A 23,189-nucleotide genomic window follows, 5' to 3' on the forward strand; every position below is an offset into this window, starting at 1 on the left:
GGAATCATTTCCTCTCTAATGATGGCACATCTTTTCTTAGATTAGGGGCTCAAAACTCTTCACAATACTCCATGTGTGGTCTAACCAATGCCTTAAAGCCTCAGTATTACATCCTTGCTTTTGTATTCTAGTCTTTCAAAATGAATGGCAACATTACATTTGCCTTCCTCACCACCAACTCCTCCTGGAAATTAACCTTTAGAGAAACCTGTACAAGGACTCCCAAATCAGTCTGCATCTCAGATTTTTGAATTTTCTCCGTTTAGAAAATATTCTATGCCTTTATTCCTTCTACAAAAGTGTATGACCATATTCTTCCCTACACTATATTCTATCTGCCCCTTCTTTGCCCATTCTAATGTGTCCAAGTCCTTCTGCAGCCTACCTGCTTCCTCAATACTACCTACCCTTCCAGTTATCTTTGTATCGTCTGCAAACTTGACTAGAAAATCATCAATTCTGTCATTCAGAGTAGGATTTTAGCCTGCTTTTATCACGTTCCTCCAAGTACCCCAAAATCTCATCCGTAGTAATACTGCTGATGTCTTCCATAGTGAAGACTTACATAAAAGGCTTATTAAGTTCGTCTACCGTTACTAACACTCCATCATTTTCTAGTGGTCTAAGAAGTTTAAGGTCTCTCTTTTACTCGTCATATATTTGAAAAACACTTTTGGTGTCCTCTTTTATTTTATTGGCTAGTTTACCTTGATACTTCATCTTTTCTCTCTTTATGGCTTTTTAATTCCCTTCTATTGGTTTTTAAAAGCTTCCCAATTCTCTTATTTCCCATTAATTTTTGCTATATTATATGCCCTCTCTTTTGCTTTTCTGTTGTTTTTGACTTCTTGTGCCAATCATGGTTGCTTTTTCTTCCCTTTGGAATATTTCTTTAGGATGTATCTATCGTGTGCTGTTCGAATTGCTTCCAGAAACTCCAGCCATACTGTTCTGCTGTCATCCCTGCTTTTGTCTTCTTCCTTTCTTTTTTCAATCTTTTTATTGATTTAAAAAGAAGTGGGTATACAAACACGAGGAGAATATCTCTGATATATATGTCAGTAACAGTAGATAAAGAAGGTAAAATAAACAATATCAGAATCTCACATGGTGTTGATCTACAAAGTATAAATTTGTTATAGAATGTATAATACAGAAAGAAAAAAGAATGGAATTCATTCTCCTCTTATCAATTTATGAAGAAAGGAAGGACTACCTTGCTTTTGTCTTCTTCCCCTCAACTTTGGCCAGCTTTTCTCACATGCCTCTATAATTCCCTTTACTCCACTGTAATACTGATACATCTGTCATTAGCTTCTCCATCTCAATATGTGGTGAATTCTTTCATATGATCACTGCCTCCAAAGGGTTCCTATACCTTAGACTTCTTAGTCAAATCTGTTTCATTACACAATACCCAATCCAGAACTGCCTTTCCCTCGTGGGCTCAAACACAAGGTTGTCCAAAAAAGCATTTGGTTGGAATTCTACAATATCTCTCTCTTGGGATCCACCTCCAACCTGATTTTCCCAATTTACTGGCCTATTTGAATCCCCCATGACTATTGTAACATTGTTCTTTTTAGATGCCTTTTCTATTTCCCATTGTAATGTGTACCCTGCATCCTGGCTATTGTTTGGAGGCCTGTATATAACTCTCATCGGGGTCTTTTTACCCTTGCAGTTTCTTAACTCTACCCACAAGGATTTTACATCTTTCAACTCTATGTCACCTCTCTCTCTTAAGAATTTGATTTCATTTTTTACCAGCAGAACTGCCTGTCCCTCTGCCTACCTGCCTGTCCTTTCGATACTGTGTACCTTTGGATGTTAAGCTCCAAACTATAATCTTATTTCAACCACAACTCAGTGATGCCCATGATTTCAAATTTGTTAATCACAAACTGCACTGTAAGATCATCTGCTTTATTCTGTATACTACCTGCATTTAAATATAGCACCTTCAGTCCTGTTTTCATCACCTTTTTCAATTTTGCTTCCATATTGCATTCCAACTCATCCCACTGTTTGTAAGTTTGCCCTGTCATCTGCCTGTCCTTCTTCACAGTCACAATACGCACTGCACTTATTTGTATACCAACTGCCCCATTCTCAATCCTATCACTTCGGTTCCCATCCCCATACCGAATCAGATTCCTCCTTCTGTGCTTTACCTTTTCCACCTACCACCGGCTAGCTTCTTCCTTAATATCACCTCCCCCCGCCCCCATCCATCCACCTTCTTTCTCACCTGGTATCACCTATCACATCCCAGCTTGTACTCCTCCCCACACCCTCCCTACCTTCTTATTTTGGCTTCTGTCCCCTTCCATTCCAGTGTATCGACCCAAAATGTTGACTGTTTATTCCTCTCCGTAGATGCTGCCTGACTTGCTGAATTTGCCCAGAATTTTGTGTGTGTTATTATCCTCTTGTCCCTGCTGAATTATAGATTAATGACAAATACCCTTTTGAATCATTATCAGACGAAAACATTGGTGACTTTTGTAAATTGGCAACTGTAATTATATTTTATAAAAGTCTAATTTACAAAATGCAATGCAAATGAAGAGAATTGCCAAGATGTTAATGAGCAGCTTTGCTTGCACCTGCTATATCATCCTATATGGTTTTGTGAGTAAATTCAAGTGGAGGGTCAGGCAACAGAAATCAAAAATCTTGGCATTTTTTTTTGCTAATTAGCCATTCTTGACTGCGGCACAAGCTCAGGTATTGATGGTTGCCATGCCCCAGAGTTTAGTAAAGGAAGTATATTTCATTGAGAAATGGAAACCCCATGAGAAAAATAATACTTACAAGACTAGCTGAGAAGGATATTAAATTTAAAGCTGAGGCTATATTTCATTAGGAGTTTGAGGAAATTTGATATGTGACCAAAGGTTCCAGCAAATTTTCTACAGATGTACTGTGGAGAGCATTCTGACTGGTTGCATCACTGTCTGGTATGGAGGGGCCTGTCACTGCACAGGATCAGAAAATGCAGCAGAGTTGTAAACTTAGCCAGCTCCATCATAGATGTTAGCCTCCTCATCATCGAGAACATCTTCAAGGAGTGATGCCTCAAGTAGGCAGCATCCATCATTAAGGACCCTTACCATCCAGGACATGCCCTCTCTTCATTGCTGCCATCAGGGAGGAGGTCTAGAAGCTTAAAGCCACACTCAATATTTTGGGAACAGGTTTTTCCCCTCTGCTATCAGATTTGTTAACGGTCAATGAGCACCACCTCCCTTTTTGCACTCTTTTTAAACAGTGGTTCAACTTAATTGGGGCAGCCACTTATTTGGGACAACCCTTAAAAAAACACAATCTAATTGAGAAAATAGCTGGGATTCCCTTTTATTTGGGAGACTGTCACTTAATTGGGACAGGAGACTGTTGAAGTTTCTAATTAGCGTCAGTCGTGTACATTCGTGTGGCTGTTAAACACTGCATTGAGCTTAGAGCGAACATTTTTCAAATAGGGTCAGTTCCATGTGTTTGTTCAAAAAGCAGTGATTTTTGTTACTGATAGTTGGTGAGAAACAAGTAGTATGACATTTTGGAACCGTTTTGCTCACTGTGGTTTCAAGCATTCAGACTTGGATATACCAGAAACAGCTTGGAGTGAAAATGAAACAATTTCACTACTTCAACAATTTATGAACTACGAAGAACTTGAAGATATTGACAATCATCTTGAATGTTATAATGAAAATGAAGATTTGGAGGATGTAATCGTCAAAAACACTGTATGAAGCATTGTACAATGAATCAAAAGAACAAGACAATGTGTTGTTGGTCCATCATATCCGGCCATGAAGGTGAAACCTGTGCAGGAGAGATTTTGAAGTGGAAAAGTCGTACTGGGACAATTCCGCTCTTTCGACCTCAGAAGTTCAGATCCAGTGATATGAGTAGTTGTCCGAAACTGTGGCATTCCTTGGTTGCATTGGATAGCCATGACCTTTTTTTTGTGCCTTATCATGCCCTTTGTTCTTCACGAAGCATTACAGAATCTCTTTCCTGGTTGTTGGATCTCACTGTTGATCTTATCGGCTCAGTTCGCCAGAGCTGACTTCAAATGCTAGGACAGGCATGTTCCTATCTTACTCGGGTTTGAGGCCTGCCGATTATCCTCACCTGGCTTAGCCCTTCTTTTAAGATGGTGTTTTGGGCTGCCAATGCTGTCACTTGCAAACAACTACTTGGAGCCACAGGTGAGAGCTGAGTGTCTGGTAAATGAGCCCCCTATTCATGGCAGCGTACACTGGATGAATTCCTCCGTTTTTAACTATTAGGAGCTACGTCTTAGTTTTATAGTACTGTAGTAACATTGATAGTATTCTAATTTGTTCTATGTTTAGTTTAAATACATAACTTGTTACTCAATTAAATGGTAGTTTGTCTTTTTTATACCTTTTCAACTATTTCTATGAGGTTTTGGCTAATTTGGGTAGCTGTTTAATTGGGCCAAAATGTCCCAATTAACTGGAATCCAATATATATAGTATTTTAATGCATTCTGATTTTTGGTACTTTCTTATGTGTTGCACTGTACTGCTGCTGCAAAATAACAAATTTAATGACATATGTCAGTGATGATAAACCTGTTTTTGATTCTTGTGATGTTGATGGGGGAGTAAAACAAATCATAAGCTAAAGAATTGGGAGTGTGGTAAATAACAATGATTAACCAACAAAAAGTAATGGAGAAAATGATTATGGAAGTAAAGTCATCATCACCACCATCATCATCATCATTCTATGTCGCGTTGTATGATGTGGGTGGTCATGGTCTATGACCATGATTGTTCTTGGCAGAGTTTTCTACAGAAGTGGTTTACCATTGTTGCCTTATGGACAGTGTCTATACAAGATGGGTGACCCCAGCCATTATCAATACTCTTGAGAGATTATCTGCCTGGTGTCAGTGGTTGCATAACCAGGACTTATGACATGCACCAGCTGCTCATACGACCACCCAGCACCTGCTCCTATGGCTTCACATGACCCTGATGAGGGAGGCTAAGCAGGTACTACACCTCTGCCTTTGGTAGAGATCGATCTCCACCCCGCCACCCAAGCGGTAAAGTAACAAGCGATATTAAATAAAGTAAGAGTTAGTACAGCTGTGTAGAAAGGATAGAAATAAAAAACATAACTCTGCATTGTATGGAGATCACGATGGATGACGTTATTGAAACAGAAGCATTAAGTATTTTCCATCTTCACTGTAGAGGACCAGTGCAGTAAAACGGTAAAACAAGAATGGGCAGAATTACTTAATATCAGCAAAGAAACCTGACGAATTCTCTGGACATAATGGCCTAAAATGATTCAGTTAAAGGTCGCTGAGGGGATAGTGGATGTGTAACTGGTGATCTTGAAAATTCCTTGGATTCTGCAGTAATTCCAGCAGATTAGAAAGTGTATATCACATTGCTATGTAAGGAAGGAGAGAGAGGCAAACTTTCTATAGATGTTGGTGGATATATCGACAGGCTGTAGTGACAGGTCACTGAAAATAAGTAACTAGATGAAGTCAGCAATATTTTTATTAAGAGAACATCATGTTTAGCAAATTGTACAAGATATATTTGAATGTTATGTTGAAGTTGTATAATAAGTTGGTGAGGCTTAATTTGCAGTACTGTGTCCAGCTCTGGTTACATACCTACAGGAAAGATATCAATAAGATTGAAAGGGTGCAAAGAAAATTTACAAGAATGTTGCCAGGACTTGAGGACCAAGGTAACAGAGATTGTAACAGTCATTTTTGATATCTTTGCAACCATCCACTGTCCCTGCAGACTTCAAGGCAGCTACAATCATTCTAGTACTTTGAGGGAAAGCTTAAATAGGTTAAGACTTTATCCCCCAGAGCACATGAGAATGAAATGAAATTAGATAGAGGTATGCAAAATCAGTAGGGGTATAGATAAGGCAAATGCAAGCAGCTATTTTCCACTGAGGTTGGGTGAGACTGGAACTAGAGGCCTTGGGTTAGGGGTGAAAGGTGAAATGTTTAGGGGTAACATGAGGGGGGAGCTTCTTCACTCACAAGGTGATAAGAGTGTGGAACAAGCTGCCAGGGGAATTGGTGGATGTGGCTTTCATTGCACCATTTAAAAGAAGTTCGGAGAGGTACATAGATGGGAAGGGTATGGAGGGCTATTGTATGGGTGCAAGTCAATGGAACTAGACAGATTAATAGTTCAGCATGACCTAGATGGCTGAAGGGCTTGTTTCTATACTGTGGTATTCTTTGATTTATGACTGCGTGACAGGTTGTACTATGTGTGGATACCCAAAAAACATTTGATAAGATACTAAATAAAATACTATATGAAATACCCTCGTATAGATGGAGGAGTGATTAATGGACAAACAACAGTATGAATTCATGGCCCCACCTTAACTAAATCAGTTGGTGGCTGAGAAGGCAGTTAAAGAGTAGTGTCTGACTATGGTGAATCTTCTCTGTTGCTTGTGAACTTTGTCAAACTTCTATAGATGTGTGGTGGAGAGAATATTGACTGGTTGCATCACAGCCTGGTATGGAAGCTCCAATGCTCTTGAATGGAAAATCCTACAAAAGGTAGTGGATACAGCCCAGACCATACATATTACTATTTAACTATTTATGGTTCTATTACTATTTATTATTTATGGTGCAACTGTAACGAAAACCACTTTCCCCCGGGATCAATGAAGTATGACTATGACTGACTATCACGGGTAAAGCCTTCCCCACCATTGAGCACATCTATGTGATGGAGCAGATTCTTTACACCAAAGATGGAGATGAATTAATAGCTTTATTTTTCCCTTGAAATACATTTTGAGTTCCTTTTAAAGTATATAGCCATAGTTCTGCAAATATTCCATTCAGCAGTTTTTCATTTAGAGTTTATGCTCTGAATCTGTAACCTGGATTCCTTTCCATTCCCCCAGCATAAACCAGCAGCGTAGTGCCAGATAGAAAATCTCTTGTTTCAACAATGGCGGCACGGTTGCATAGGGGTTAGGGTAACGCTATTATTGTGCCATCTGTAGATCGAGCTTGTCAGATTGCTTGTGTTTTTCCTCAGAAACAGAGCGATACAGTAGCTGTTGGTGCAGTGATTAACAACATCAGTGATTAGGCAACACACACGAAATGCTGGTGGAACGCAGCAGGCCAGGCAGCATCTATAGGAAGAAGTACAGTTGACGTTTCAGGACGTCAGCATTTTGTGTGTGTTGCTTGAATTTCCAGCATCTGCAGATTTCCTTGTGTTTGCATCAGTGATTAGGGTTCAATTCCTGTTGCTGTCAGTAAGGAGTTTGGATGTTCTAACCGTGACTGTGTGGGATTCTTCTAGGTGTTCCCATTTCCTCCCACCTTTCAAAAACTAGGAACTCCTGGATTAGGGTCATTGGGTTGTGAGCATGCTTTGTTGGCGCTGGAAGCATGGCCACATTTGAGAGCTGCCCAGTACAATCCTCGCTGGTTTGATTTGATGCAAATGATGCTTTAGGCTAAATGTTTTGATGTACATGTGACAAATAAAGCTAATAAAGGTTGCTTCTTTATGTTTCACTCTGAAGAAAGATCTCTGCCTGAGCTGTCTCCATTGCTACTCGTGATCGCTATCTCGTGGTCACTTGTGGAAAGTGCAATTGTGTGGGCATCAGCTGGTAGGATCTTTGCTCTGTTGGAATCACTTTTGGAGTATGCTGCTGACAACCGGTTTGAGTTCCTTTAAGGAGTAGTAACTTGGATGGGACACTGGACACTGGAGAGTTGTATCTGTGCCTCGTGATGGATTCTGGAAAAGAGTTGAAGGTGCAGAAATGAATAATGGGAGTGTCTTATGCATCAGGTATCAGTCAGATCTCAACTAGAGCATTGTGTGCAGTTCTGGTTGCCGCAAATTATAGGAAAGTTGTGAGGGAGAATACAGATAAGAGAAAATCTGCAGATGCTGGAAATCCAAGCAGCACACACAAAATGCTGGAGGAACTCAGCAGACTAGGCAGCATCTATGGAGAGGAGTACAGTCGACATTTCCGGTCCAGACCCTTCCTCAGGACTGGAGGAAAAAAGATAAGTCAGAGTAGGAGGTGGGGGGAGGGGAGGAAGAAGCACGTGATAGGTGAAGCCGAGATGGGGGAGGGCTGAAGTAAAGAACTGGGAAGTAGATTGGTGAAAGAGATACAGGGCTGGAGAAGGGGGAACCTAATAGGAGAGCAGGCGAGAAAAGGGGGAGGAGCACCAGAGAGTATAAACAAGGAGATGAGGTAGGAGAGGGAGAAGGGGATGGGGAATGGAGAGGGGGGGTGGTGGGAAGGGGTGGTCATTACTGGAAGCTTGAGAAATCAATGTTCATGCCATCAAGCTGGAGGCAACCCAGACAGAATGTAAGGTGTTGCTCCTTCAACCTGAGTGTGGCCTCACTGCAACAGTAGAGGAGGCCATGGATTGACATGGTCAGAATGGGAATGGGAAATGGAATTAAAATGGGTGGCCACTGGGAGATCCTGCTTTATCTGGCGGATGGAGCGTAAGTGTTCGGTGTAGTAATCTCCCAATCTACGTTGGGTCTAACTGATATACAGGAGACCACATTGGAAGCACCGGATGCAATTAATGACCCCAAGAGACGCTCAGGTGAAGTGTCGCCTCCTCTGGAAGGACTGTTTGAGGCCCTGAATGATAGTGAGGGAGCAGGTGTAGGGACAGTTGTAGCACTTGTTCCACTTGCAAGTTTACAGAGGTGGTCTGCTGGGGTGGAGCATTTCAGTTCTGAGGAGAGACTGTAGATGCTATGTCTGCTTTCCCTGGAGCAGAGGAGGTTAAGAGGGGACATGATTGAAGACTATAGATAAGTAGACTGCAGTAAACCTTCCTTTATATCAGAGAGAGTTAAGGGGATTCAGGGAAAGGGGGAAGTGATACAGAGTGGATATAAGGGGGCAAACCTTCACCAGAGACAGATGAGTATCTGGAACACATTACCAGACACTGGTGGAAGCAGAGCCATTGACAGCAGTTAAGAAATGTCCAGACGAGCCCTTGAATCACTTAGGTATAGAAGGCTATATTCCTATTTCCTTTCTGACTTGTCTGTCCGTGGACCCCTCTATTGCCATGATGAGGTCAAACTCAGGTTGGAAGAGCAACTCCTCATATTCCATCTGGGTAGCCTCTAACCTAATGGAATGAACATGGATTTGTCTAAGTTCCAGAAATTTATCCCCCCTCCAGCCCCACCATTCTCCTTCTCCACCATTGAGCACATCTACACTGAGTGTTATCACAGGATATCAGCATCCATTATCAAGAACCCCCAACACCCAGATTATGCTCTTTTCTCGTTGCTGCCATCAGGAAGGTACAGGAGCCTCAGGACTCATACCACCAGGTTCAGGAATAGTTATTACCCCTCAACAGTCAAGTTCTTGAACCAAAGGGGATAACTTCACTTGCCTCATCACTAAGCTGTTTCCATTACCTATGATCTCTCTTTCAAGGATTCTTCATCTCATGTTCTCGATGTTTATTGCTCACTTAGCTATCTTTTTTTTTCCTTTTTCTCTATTTTTCACTGTATTTGCACAGTGTTGTCTTTTGCACATTATGTTTGTCCATCCTGTTGGGTGCAGTCTTTCATTGATTCTATTGTCTCTTCCATTTACTGTGTATGCCCGCAAGTAAATAAATCTTGGGGTTGTATATGGTGACATATACATATTCTTTGATAATAAATTTGCTTTGAATTGCCTCCTTTTCGGTTTTTCCATTCCCATTCAGGTCCCAACTGCCTATCACCTCCCCTTGGTGCTCCTCCTCCTTCCCTTTTTCCCATGCTCTACTCTCCTTTCCTATCAGATTACTTCTTCAGCTCTTTGCTTTTTCCACCTGTCACCTCCCAGCTTCTTAGTTCATCTCCCCTCCCCTACCCACCTGACCTCACCTATCACCTTCTAGCTTGACCCCTTCCCCTCCCCCCACCTTCCTATTCTGACATCTTCCCCCTTCTTTCCAGTCCTGATGAAGGTCTCAGCCCAAAACATTGACTGTTTATTCATTTCCATAGTTGCTGCCTGATCTACTGATTTCTTCCAGCATTTTGTGTGTTTTAGGTTGTAATCGTTTAGGCCAGTTACCATGGTTCCTTTGGGCACTAGAATGATGGTGCCTGCCTTGAAGCCTGCAGGGACAGTGGACTTGTTGCAAAGAGATGTTAAAGAGGACTGTAGAGACCACTGTTAGCTTGGCTGCAGGATCCTTCAGCACCCGTATGGATATATTGTCTGGCCCTGCAGCTTTGTGTGGCTAGAATCAGCTTCACCTTAGCTGCAGCCAGACAGGATGCCTGTTCGTTGTGGGGTGAGGGGCTGCTTTCCTTGATGGCCTGGAAGAGCGCTGTTCTGTTTGGCTGTTTTCATGGTTCTTGATCTAGGGTTGAATGATAATTAAGTTTGAACATCACTCATTGTGTCAAATCATACACAGAAGGCGTTCAGTCTTTCAGGAAGGAAGGTCTCACTGTCATTGATGTGTAAGGTAAACATGTAATCTGTTATTGTTTGTATACCTTGCCACATGCACCGTGTGAAAAAGATCTCGACCTGATATGTCGACTGTTTATTCCTCTCTGTAGATGTTGCCTGAGCTGCTGAGTTCCTCCAACATTTTGTGTGTGCCACTATAGAAGTCTGCAGGTCAAGTGCAAAGGCGATGTGATTATTATGGTTGCTTACCTACTGGTCAGCATAGATGTGGTGGGCCATATGGCTTGTTTCCATGTTCTTTGGCTCTGGTTTGGAGCATACGTGAGCTCTAATGATGCAATGAGAGATGAATTGTTTCTGAAATCTGATATATAGGGGACATAGTCTCCAAAGATGTTATTTGATTAGAGCAGCATGTCTCCCTTGCCCCTCTAGGGTGATGTAATTACAATTCTGTTTACCATCCAGATATATTTAGCTTACCACATGTTTCACAGACTGCATCTTGTATTTTCTTACTCTATATCATTTCCAGACTGCCATATTAGCAGTGAAGACGTTGGACTGCATATTGAATCCAGATATTGGAGCTGTCCTTGCAGTCCTTACTGGATGCCATCACCTTTTTCTGATGTGGTCACCTTCTCTGTCAAAGATCAGGTTGCTAGTCTTTTCATTTCTGTCCCTGGCCTAACTCGCATCTTGGAATCAGTTCCGTAATTGGTCCGCTGCCATTGTTCTTTTTCTGCAGTGCTGACATTTTGACATATGGTGTCTTAGGTTATGCTTAATAGATTTTTAAATATCTAGAGATCTGGGGTAAATTTAGGAAAGCAAGGTTGAAGTGCAGGATTGAAGTTCAGAAGTCGAAAGTAAATATATTATCAAAGTATGTATATATCGCCACATACTATCTTGAGATGCATTTTCTTGCAGGCATTTACAGGAAAATAAGCACTTATATTTGTGAACTCTGGGCTTGGATGAAATGTCCAAGGTGGTTGGATAAGATGACTTTGCACCTTATTGTTTACCTTCAGTACACTTTCTCTGTAATTAATACTTTTTTCTGTATTCTGTTATTAGTCGTAGCGCAGTGTTTTTTACAATATTTTTTATAAAAATATTTAAGCAATTTCCCTTACATATCGGAGGCTGACCTGTTAGATACTATTACGAATATGAATCCTTTGATTAGGGGTTTTATTGGAAGAATTTATAATTTACTATTACAATGGGATAAACATCCTTTGTCTAAGATTAAACAAGATTGGGAAAAGGAACTTAATTTGACTTTTATGACGGAGGATTGGATGCGGATATTGAAGTTGGTTAGCTCTTCTTCAATTTGTGCTAGCTATTCATTGATTCAATTTAAAATTGTACATCGTTATCATTTGAAAAAGGAGAGGCTTTCTAAAATCTTTCCTAATGTTGATAGTCATTATGATAGATGTAAAACTGAGATAGCTACACTGACACATATGTTTTGGTCTTGTTCTGTATTGGAACAGTTCTGGAAGTCGGTTTTCTTAACAATTTCTAAAGCACTTAAAATTAATTTACAACCTAGTAAATTAACTGTGCTTTTCGGAATAGTTCCTCAAAATATTCATGGTATTTCTGTGTCTGACCAACATGTTATTGCATTTGTTACATTGATAGCTAGGAGGGTCATTTTGTTGAAGTGGAAGGATACATCAGCTCCCACTTTGTCACAATGGTTCTCTCAAGTAATGCTATGTCTTAGTTTGGAGAAAATTAGAAGTCGAACCTTTGAACCTTTATTTGATTTTGAGAAAAGATGGGGCTCATTTGCTCGTTATTATCATTTGAGTTAATTGATATAATTTTTCCACAATCTAATTGTAAATTTTTTATTATATTTTCTTTTCTTGCTGGCGGTTTGATGTTTATTTTTAGAAGCTTCTTGTATGACGCATGGCTCCGGGGTAGTACACCTAATGGGTTCTCTTTTTTTTCTCTCACTTTTCTGCTCAGTAGGTTTTTTTTTTGTTATCACAAAATTTTGTTTTCAATCTTTAAGATGATGGTTTTTTATGAGGCATTGTAAGTGTTGTTACTTCGATGTACTCATGTTATTTTTCCTATATATACAATAAAAAGATTTGAAAAGAAAGAAATTAGTAGCGCAGTGTTTAGCATAACACTATAACAGCATCAGCAGCCTGGGTTAAATTGCCACTGATCTCTGTACAGACAGTGGTGGGAATTTAAGCATACACATGGGTTCCAAAAACCAGTGGGTTAGTAGGGTAATTGTCACATAGGTGTAATTGGGTGGTGTGGGCTTGTTGGGCCTGATGAGCCTCTTGCCATTGCTGAAGCTCTCAATGCATGGTGTAATAAATTGATCTGTATGCAAGATAAGGTTTCGACTGAACCTTTAAAGCAATTTACAATTGAGGCTTGCACTTTGGCCAAGTGGCTGAAGTTCTGGCTTGTGGGCAGTGAGGAACTGTAAAGCTCTTGACGGTCATGATTAGATGTCCTCATTTTAACTGACATCAGATAGCTGAGTGAACCATATGTGCTTTCTGTGGTGTTCTTCAAAAGCCATGGAAATGGTGCTCGAAAACCCAGCATCTGACTTTTATTGCATTAATATTCATCAGTTACAATATGTGTTGAATGATAGAAGAAATCCTCTTTACACAGTCTGTCACAAGAAAGCAGCATCCATCATCAATACTTCCAGCATGCTCCCTTCTCACAATTACCATCAGAAGCCTTAGTGCCCATGTCACCAGGTATTACCCTAAATTCGTCAGGCTCCTGAACCAGTGTGGATAACTTCACTCACTTCAACGCTGGACTACAGACTCACTTTCAAGGACTCTTAATTACTCGCATTCTCTATCTTTTTTATTTATTTGCAGAATTTGTCTTTTGAAAATTAGTTATTTGTCAGTCTTTGTTTATGTATAGTTTTTGGTAAATTCTCTTGAATTTCTTTATTTTCCTGTAAATGGATGCAAGTAAGTGAGTCTCAAGGTAGTATATGATGACATATATGTACTTTGATAATAAATTTACTTTGAGTGTTTATTTAATACATGCACATTATTTCATGTTCCTGCTAATTTAAAGTAAACTTTATGAATTAGATAAAAATTGATATTTGGAATTAAGTATGTCTTATAAACAGTGCAAGAATGGGACTGTGATTTATTCTCTTTATCTTTCTCATCTTGTGGAACAGCACACTACATAAAGAAAATGATTTATATACTTAGCTGACTTGAAAACATCTGTGGGAGACTCATTAGATTAATACGCTAAGTGTGAAGCCTTCATAACCTTTGTGCCCTCGTAACAAACCCGTCATAACAAAGGGTGACGGTTTGCATCATTAACTCATCTGCTCTTTCCACTGATTCTGCAAAGATTCGGCTTCAGATTTCCTGCGTGGTCTGCCTTTCATCATGTGCAAATATCACAAAACTAGGAAAGTAAACTAGTACATATCATTAATATTTCTACCAAGCATATCGGACTATAATTTATTCCATCATTGTTAATTAGTGGCTCTCATAATATTTTCAGGGACACATCCTTAGACAATCTGTAAGGAGACCTGTTAACTCCTCCTTTATGGTTGCATGAGCACTATAAATCATACTCGTGAACATTTAATGGTGTTTTTAAAATGCTCTTTTTGATTTGAAATGACATGCACAAGGTCTCCTTGTAGCTACTAACTGATAGTCAAGTTAGATTCTGTTTTGGTTTGCTGGCTGCCATTTTATGCTACTTTACTGTGGAAGGTAAGGCTGGAATATTTTAGCCAATAAAAATAGACCTTGTGTTTGACTATTTGTTAGTCCTGGAGATACCTGGAGCATCCATCCCCGGGAGTGATTGTTATGGAGATATCTGCAAAATTAGCTCATCCAGATGACAGTGCAGGACTCAGAGGGCCAAATCAGAATCAGGTTTATTATTCCTGAAATGCTTTGTGAAATTTTGTAGCATCAGTACAGTGTAATGCATAAAACTTACTATGTTACGAAAAAATAAAATGCAGAAAAGAGGAATAGTGAGGTAGTATTCAGAAATCTGATGACAGAGAGAAAGAAGCTGCTCCCAAAACACTGAGTGTGGGTCTTCAATCTCATGTACTCCCTCCCTAATGGTAGTAGCGAGAAGAGGGCTTGTCCTGGGTGATGACGCTGCCTTGCGGCCATGCCCACCCATGGGAAAGGCTTTGGGAGTAAACCCCAAAGAAGAAATCCAGAGCCGGGGTCCCTAAGGCAGTTTGATGTTGTTTACAGCTTCACTCTGGCAACCTCTGCGACAACACTGGTGCCAAGCTGTATCGGCGCTTGCCCTTCCCTTGGACTTCGTCAGTGATGTGTAGAGGGGGAACCTGCTGCATGGGCAATAGCTGGTTCTTCAAATCTTCCCACCCAGGCTTGTGCCCTGGAGAGGACACAGTCCACCAGAGGCGCAAACCCATGATCCCCTGGGATCAATGGCTACCTACTACTATTGAAGATGTTCTCAATGGTGGGGAGGCTAGTGGCCTGTGATGGAGCTGATTGAGTCTACAACCATCTGCAGCATTTTCTGATCCAGTACATTGGTGCCTTCATGTCAGGTGGTGATGCAGCCAGTCAGAATGCTCTCCACTGTACATTTGTAGAAATTGTTCGAGTCTTTGATGACATAGTAGTAGGTATAGATCTAAGGCATATGCACCAGGAGGTTCAGCTTTCAGTGTCTGGTCGGTAGTATGTTAATCTCGACTGTATGTATGGGAAATAAAACAGAATAGGCCAAGGCTTCTGGTTCCTATAGATATTGCTGTCTTAAGTATGTGACTGTGTGGATACTAAGGACATCTGTGTAGATTTCTGCAGAGATCAGCCATGTTTTTAGAGGTAACAAAAAGCTTCGAAAGCTTCGAGTAGTGAATCCATGGTGAGGGTGGAAGCAAGAAGAGTGGGCATTAAATAGTATTGAAAAGACCCAAGGTGGTCTTTGAATGTCTTACTTCAAATATACAGCCTCATGGTGACACATGTAAGGTGCTTTTGTGAGAGGTTTATGTTCTGTACAAGCCACTTCATGATGCTTTTGTTATTCCACTACACAGTTGCTTATGCTCTGACTTCATTTTAATTTTCTTTCTTTAGTGCTCTCTGGTTGAGTCTCACCTCTCTGATGTGATCACTGTTAACACAGATGTGTCTGGCAATATAATCGGTGTTTCCATAGTAACTGTCCCTGGGTCCTGCAATGGAGCGGAGGTAGAAGATGTGGATTTAGAACTATTTAACACAACTGTACACCTCATGCAACCTGTTCCTGCGTCTGCGTGAGTATTCTTTTGTTTGTGTTGCTTCTTTATGCTTATTTTCCTTGTATTGATTCAAATTAATTGCTTGAAAAAGTGAATTCTTCAGTCGTCTGATGATTAACAGTTGATAATATGGAAGTTAAGAGTGATCAGGGTTAGTAAATTGAACTCGCTCACACAGATTAAATGTCATGGCGTGAGTTTGGAAAAAGTGCAAATCCTTTCTGGTGCAATTTTGATGTTCTTGGAAAAGAGAATTGATTGAGAGGCAGTGGGTAGTTAAGGGTACCACTGTAGTGTAGCAGTTAGCACAACCCTGTTACAGCATGGGGCGTTGAAGTTCAGAGCTCAATTCTGGTGTCTGCTTTAAGAAAGTTTGTATGATCTTCCTGTGAATGTGTGAATTTCCTTCCAGTGCTCCGGTTTCATCCCACAGTCCAAAAACATACCGGTTAGTAGATTAATTGGTCATTTTAAGTTGTCCCATGACTGGTTGCTGGGTAATGTGGCTCATTGGGTCAGAAAGGCCTGTTCAGGCTGTATCTAAATAAGTTGTCTGGCGGTTAAAAGTTGAAAATATGGAAGTTAAGAATGATCAGCAAGTTGAACTTTCTCACGCAGATAAAACGTTATAGGGTGAATCTGAAAAATATACAAATTGTTCCTGTTGCATTTTGGATATCCTTGGAAAAGAGAATTGTTTGAGAGGCTGTGAGTAGGTAAAAAGAAAGATTAGCTTCATTTGTCACATGTACACAGAAATGAACTGTAAAATGCATTGTTTGTGCCAACAACCAGCACGGTCCGAGGATTGTGCCTGGGGCAGCCCGCAAGTGTTGCCATGGTTCTGATGCTTACATAGCATGCCCACAACTCACTAACTTTAATCTGTACATCTTTTGAAGATGGGAGGAAACCAGAGTACCCAGAGGAAACCCAAGCACTCACTTACAGGCAGAGTATCCAGAGGAAACCCTTTGTGCTTACAGGCAGTTGGGGGAAATTCAGCCCCGATCTTGCAGCTAGTGCTATAAAGCGTTACGCTACCTGCTTTGCAACTGTGTCACCCATGCTAAGCGTCGATGAATTGGACTGAGGAATGCGTGTAAATGAGGTTGATACCCCCAAGTTTAAACTCCAGTCGGAATTTTTTCCCAAGTATTAGTCCTAGGGAGAATATAGAGAGAGCATAATGCCACAGCAGATAAGTTAATTTATACAGTTCCAGCAGCCTGGTTTCAGTTTTCACTTGGGCTGCTGTCTGGGGTTTACCCCATGAGTTTCCCGAGATGCTCAGATTTCCTTTCACACCCCAAGACATGCTGGTACATTAAATGTCTCTCCTAAGACCATTTAGATTGGAGAATTGGGGTAGTTAGGATCAGAACCAGATGTATTATCACTGATGTATAGAACATAGTAATCTGCAGCACTGTTCAGGCCCTTAGACCCACAATATAGTTCCATCTTTTAACCTACTCTAAACTAAACCTTCCTTCCTATATAGCCTTCCATTATTCTATCACCCATGTTCCTATCTACAAGTTTCTTAAATGCCCCTAATGTACCTGTCTCTACCATAACTCCTGGCAAGGTGTTCCTAACACTCATCACTCTCTGTGTAATAACTTTACCTCTGGCATCTTTCTTATACTTTTGTCCAGTCACCTTGTTGTGAAATTTGTTATTTTGCAGCAGTATTACAGCGTAAGATGTGAAAATTACTTGCAGTTACAAATATCAAAGGAATATCAAAGTAATGGTCACGGACCATTCAGAAATATGATGGTGGAGGGGAAGAAACTTCCTAAAATGTTGAGTGTGGGTCTTCAGTTAGCTTTATGTCCTACCAAATGGTGGTGATGAGACGAGGTCCTGTCTGAGATGGTGAAGGCCCTTAATGATAGTTGCTGCCTTCCTGAAGCATTGCCTTTGAATCCTCAACGGAGCTATCCTCAGTATTGGGGAGGGTTGTGTTGGTGATGGAACTGGTTGAGTTTATTACCCTCTGCAGCAACTTGTGATGCTGTGGATTGGAGGTTCCATACTAGGCGGTGATGCAACCAGTCACAATACTCTCCACCTTCGAAATTTGCAAGAGTCTGTGGCAACATACCAAATCTCCTCAAACTCCTAATGAAGTAGTACCTTTATAGAGAGAATAGAAATAAGTCCTTCGGCCCACCAAGTATTTACTAACTATATATAACCCATTTATGCTAATCCTATGTTAATCCCAGAGGGGATAAAGTGTCAGGAATAGTTGGTGGAATGGGACTGATAGGATTTCACTGGATTCAGTGCGCTGATTGATTGCTTCATTACAGGAAATATGAAACTTATTGATGTTGCCTGGTTTGGAGAACCTCAGCAACAAAGAAGATCGGGTAGTTAGATTGTTTCTTAGCTTTTGGTTTGGAGGAAGCTAAAGGAATATTTAATTGAGGTATATAACATTTATCAAGGGACTTGGAGTAGGTGGCAAGGGCACTTTCCTTAGCAAAACCATCTATAGACAAGGGACATAGATTTAAAATAATTACTTGAAGCAATACAGAGCTGAGCTGAAAAAGACAAAACCTTGGTCTGGTGTTTGGGTTTAAAGCTCAGGGTGATAGATACAGAAATCTTCATTGAATTTTAAAAACTATTTGACTATAAGACATAGTAATAGAATTAGGTGAATTGGCCCACTGAGTCTACTCCACCATAACTGATTGCATCATGACTGATTTACTTTCCCTCTCAATCTCATTCTCCTACTTTCTCCCTGTAACCTTTGACACCCTTACTAATCAAGAACCTATCAGCCTCTGCTTTAAATATACCCAAATGACTTGGCTCTGTGGCAATGAATTCCACAGATACACCACCCTCTAGCTAAGGAATTCCTCCTCATCCCTATTCTAAAGGGACATCCTTCTATTCCAAGACTGTGACCCCTGGTCCAAGACTCTCCCACTATTGGAAACATCCTCTCCAATTCCACTCTATTTCACCTTCCAATGTTTGGTAGATTTCAATGATTTCTGTCCTCCTCCTTCTAAACTTGCCAAGATGCAGGCCCAGAACCATCAAACACTCATTCACCACCCTCTAGCTAAAGAAATTCCTCCTCATCTCTATTCTAAAGGGATGTCCTTTTATTCTGAGGCTGTGCCTTCTAGTCCTAGACTCCCCTGACTATAGGAAACATCCTCTCAACATGCATTCTATCCAGGCTTTTCAATATTCAATGGTTTCAATGAGATCTCTCTCATTCTTCTAAATCATTTGGCTATGCTGTTGAATTGCTAAAGTCTACAAGTTGAAGGAGAATAACTCCCAGAATAACTCTCGTTAATTTGGGTGATCTCCAATCCAGCGCATCTTTTCTTAGATGAGGGGCCCAGAACTGCTCACGATACTCCCAAGTGCAGTCTGACCAATGTTTTATAAACCATCAGCATTACATCAGTGCTTTTATATTCGAGTCCCCTCAAAAGGAATGCTAACATTGCATCTACCTTCCTTACCACTGGACCAACTTGTAAGTTAACTTTTAGGGAATCTTGCACGAGGGCTGCTAAGCCCCTTGTACCTCTGATTTTTGAATTTTCTACGCTTTTGGTTCCTTCTACCCAAGTGCACAACCATACACTTCCTGACTCAATTCCAACTGCCACTTCTTCATCCATTCTCTCAATCTGTCTAAATCCATCTGCAGACCCCCTGCTTCCTCAACGCCACCTACCTCTCCACTTATCATCGTATTATCTGCAAACTTAGCCACAAAGCCATTAATTGTGTCATACAACACATTTAAATATAACGTGAATAGAAGCGGTCCACACACAGACTCCTGTGGAACACTGCTATTCGCCTGCAGCCAACCAGGAAAGGCCCACTTTGTTTCTACTCGTTGCCTTCTGCCAGTCAGTGAATCTTCTATCCATGCTGGTATCTTCCCTGTAATACCATGGGCTCTTGTTAAGCAGCCTCGTGTGCGGCACCTTGTCAAAGGCCTTCTGAAAATTCAATTAAACAACATCCACTGACTTCCCTTTGTCTATCCTGCCTGTTATTTCCTCAAAGAATTCTATCAGATCTCTCAGGCAAGAATTCCCTTAAGAAATTCATACTAACTTAGGCCTGTTTTATCATGTGCTTCCAAGTACTGTGAAACCTCATCCTTAAAAATGGACTACAAAATCTTCCCAACCACTGAGGTCAGGCTGACTGGCCTATATTTTCCTTTCTTCTGCTTCCCTCCATTCTTAAAGAGTGGAGTGACATTTCCAATTTTCCCTGCTTTTAAAGCACCTCCTCCTTAATGATAGCAACTGCATTCTTTTGCACTCTGACACTCTAGAACATCTGGCATACTGCTAGTGTCTTCCAAAGCGAAGACTGATGCAAAATACTTATTAAGTTTGACAACCATTTCTTTGTTTGCATTACTATCTCTCCAACATCGTTTCCCAGCTGTCCAATATCTACTCGCACCTCTCTTACACTTTATATAGTATATCTGAAAAAACTTCTTGTATCCTCTTTTGTATTATTGGCTAGCTTACCTTCGTATTTCATCTTTCCCGCTTATGGCTTATTTAGTTGCCTTCTGTTGGTTCTTTAGAGCTTTCCAATCCTCTAACTTCCCACTAATTTTTGTAAATTATATGTCCTCTCTTTTGCTTTTATGCTGTCTTGTCTTTGACTTCCCTTGTCAACCATGGTTGTCTCATCCTCCCTTTTGAATACTTCTTCATTTTTGGGCTGTATCTATCCTGTGCCTTCCGAATTGCTCCCAGAAACTCCAGCCATTGCTGCTCTGCCATCATCCCTGCCAGTGTCTCCTTCCCATCAACTTTGACCAGCTCCTCTCTCATACTTCTGTAATTCCCTTTACTCCACTGTAATACTGATACATCTGACTTTAACTTCTCCTTTTCAATCTACACGGTAAATGCTATCATATTATGATCACTGTCTCCTAAAGGTTCCTTTATCTTAAGTTCCCAAATAAAATGTGTTTCTGTACATGGCACCCAATCCAGAATTGCCGTTTCCCTACTGGGCTCAACCACACGCTGCTCTAATAAGCCATTTCATAGGCATTCTATACAGTCCTTCCCCTGGGATCAAGCACCAACTGATTTTCCCAATCTAGTGCATATTAAAGTCCCTCATGACTGTTGCCCTTTTCACATACCTTTTCCATCTCCTGTTTTAATTTGTACCTCACATCCTGGCTACTGTTTGGAGGCCTGAATATTATTCCATCGGTGTCTTTTTACCCTGGCAGTTTCTTAACTCTGCCCACAAGAATTCTATATCTTTCAATCCTCCTTCACCTCTTCTAAGGATTTAATTTCTTTTTTTAACCAACAGAGCCACCCCTCTGCTTACCTGCCTGATCTTTTGACACCATGACAATGTTCTTTTGTTAGCCACATTTTCAATTGATCATCGTTCATAGTCTTTAAATTATTAAAGATTTCAGGTTAGTTTTGTTTGTCACATGTATGTTCAAAACATGCAGTGAAATCATATCAGTGAGGATGAGCTGGGGGCTACCTGCAAGTACCCTCTCGCTTCCAGTGCCAACGTGGCATGCCCACAACTGACTAATCCTTAACCATACTTCTTTGGAATCTGGGACCAAACCAGAGCACCCGGAGAAGACCCACATAAGGGCAGAGAGAGCATACAAACTCCTTACAGACAGCAATGGGAACTGAACCCCAGTCTTACAGTTGGCATAAAGTGTCACACTACCCACTACGCTACTGTGCCATATTAGAATGGATCAGATTGTTTTACTGCCAAGCTTGGAAGAGGCTAAACAGCATCCACACCAGGACTCAAAAACAGTTACTTTCCCCAAGCTGAGCAACATCTCTACCTATTATCCCACCCATTACACCCCTCTCCTCCACGTCATACAAATCACCTAGTGTCATCCTATGTACGTACAATCAGACAGTGTGTATATATAGTTACTTGTACACTGTGTTTTCTAGGATTCCTTTTTACATTTATTGTGCTTTAGTTTTGTTTCTTAATCCTGTATGCTTATGTTTCTTTGTGCACTGAAGAATTACAATAAGCAGTCTTAAATCTTGAATCTTCTGTTGCAGGCCAGAGACTGCAGCGTTTATTGAGCGGCTGGAGCATGAACAAGCTCAGAAAGCCAAAAACCCGCAGGAACAGAAGTCATTCATCGCCAAATACGTAAGTTGTTCCTTCAGAGAAAACAGATAAACTGGTGTATATGTGTGTGCGTGTGTGTGTATATATAGAGTGTGGTGAAATGAAATGTATTAATTTTGCAGAATTATTGTACCTTTCCTCAAACAAAATTCTAGCGTGATATTACAAATTAATATCCTATACAGAACCACATATTCATGCTTGATATCTATTATCTAACAAGGTTAGAGTGTGATACCATTCATATATGCACAGATCAAGCAATTGGTCTATGAACTGGTGGTGAAATAAAGGCCAGTATCTTTTTTCTTCCTAAATATACCCCATAGACCCTTAGTCCTTTATTGAAGCACACTACAATCACATATTTAAACAAAAAAGGTAACATTTCTCTTGGTCCCATGATTGATTGTATAACTTTATAGTGTATCATATATAGTACAAAGTTCCTGATTGCTGAGGTTTGATGGGGCTTTGGATTTTGGCTGTTGACTTGCAAGGTCTTGGTTGTGGTTCTACTCATGGTCACGTAGTTACAAAGGTTGAATACTTGTACAATGTACGTGAGGAATAAATATTCTAAAAATTTTGTTGGGTTGTTGCATTCTATCTGTTCCCTCTGCCTAACCAAGAGCAGCATGGTAGCACAGTGGTTAGCGCAACGCTTTGTAGCGCCAGCAATCACTGATCAGGGTTCAATTCCTGCCGTCTTGTCTGTAAGGGGTTTGTGCGTTCTCCCTGTGACTGTGTGGGCTTCTGAGTGTTCCGCTTTCCTCCTTCATTCTAAAAGAAGACCTGTGGTTAGAGTTAGTGAGTTGGTGCTACAAGTGTGATGATACTTGCAGGCCACCCCCCCAGCACTATCCTTGGACTGTGTTGGTTGTTGACTCAAACAATGCATTTCACTGTATGTTTCAATGTGCATGTGACAAATAAAACCAATCTTCATCTTTATAACCAAGGGCAATTGACACACATCAGTTAGAAACTGAGAGAAATGAGGGAAATAGCAAAGGAAAGGGGGGGGGGGAAATAAATACATTCCTATAACTTGTGAAGGCTGCTGCAATACTTCTGATGACTGAGGCATCTCTTAAGGTGTTATTGTCATTTGGGATAAGATAACTAATTGCATTCTTTGATACTAAGCAAAGTGTAACTATTTAGACTA

General features: G+C 40.7%; 1 protein-coding gene across 3 annotated transcripts in view; it reads left to right on the forward strand.

Moving 5' to 3' along the window:
* Positions 1 to 23,189, forward strand: part of emc10 (ER membrane protein complex subunit 10) — a 155,891-nt gene that overhangs the window by 42,560 nt on the left and 90,142 nt on the right. For all 3 annotated transcript variants that reach the window (XM_072271912.1, XM_072271913.1, XM_072271914.1), the window contains exons 5-6: positions 15,663 to 15,844; positions 21,946 to 22,039. In XM_072271912.1, the coding sequence (XP_072128013.1) occupies positions 15,663 to 15,844; positions 21,946 to 22,039 (276 nt within the window). The remainder of the gene's footprint in view (positions 1 to 15,662; positions 15,845 to 21,945; positions 22,040 to 23,189) is intronic.

This window comes from Mobula birostris, chromosome 11, assembly GCF_030028105.1.
Source record: "Mobula birostris isolate sMobBir1 chromosome 11, sMobBir1.hap1, whole genome shotgun sequence".
NCBI lineage: Eukaryota > Metazoa > Chordata > Chondrichthyes > Myliobatiformes > Myliobatidae > Mobula > Mobula birostris.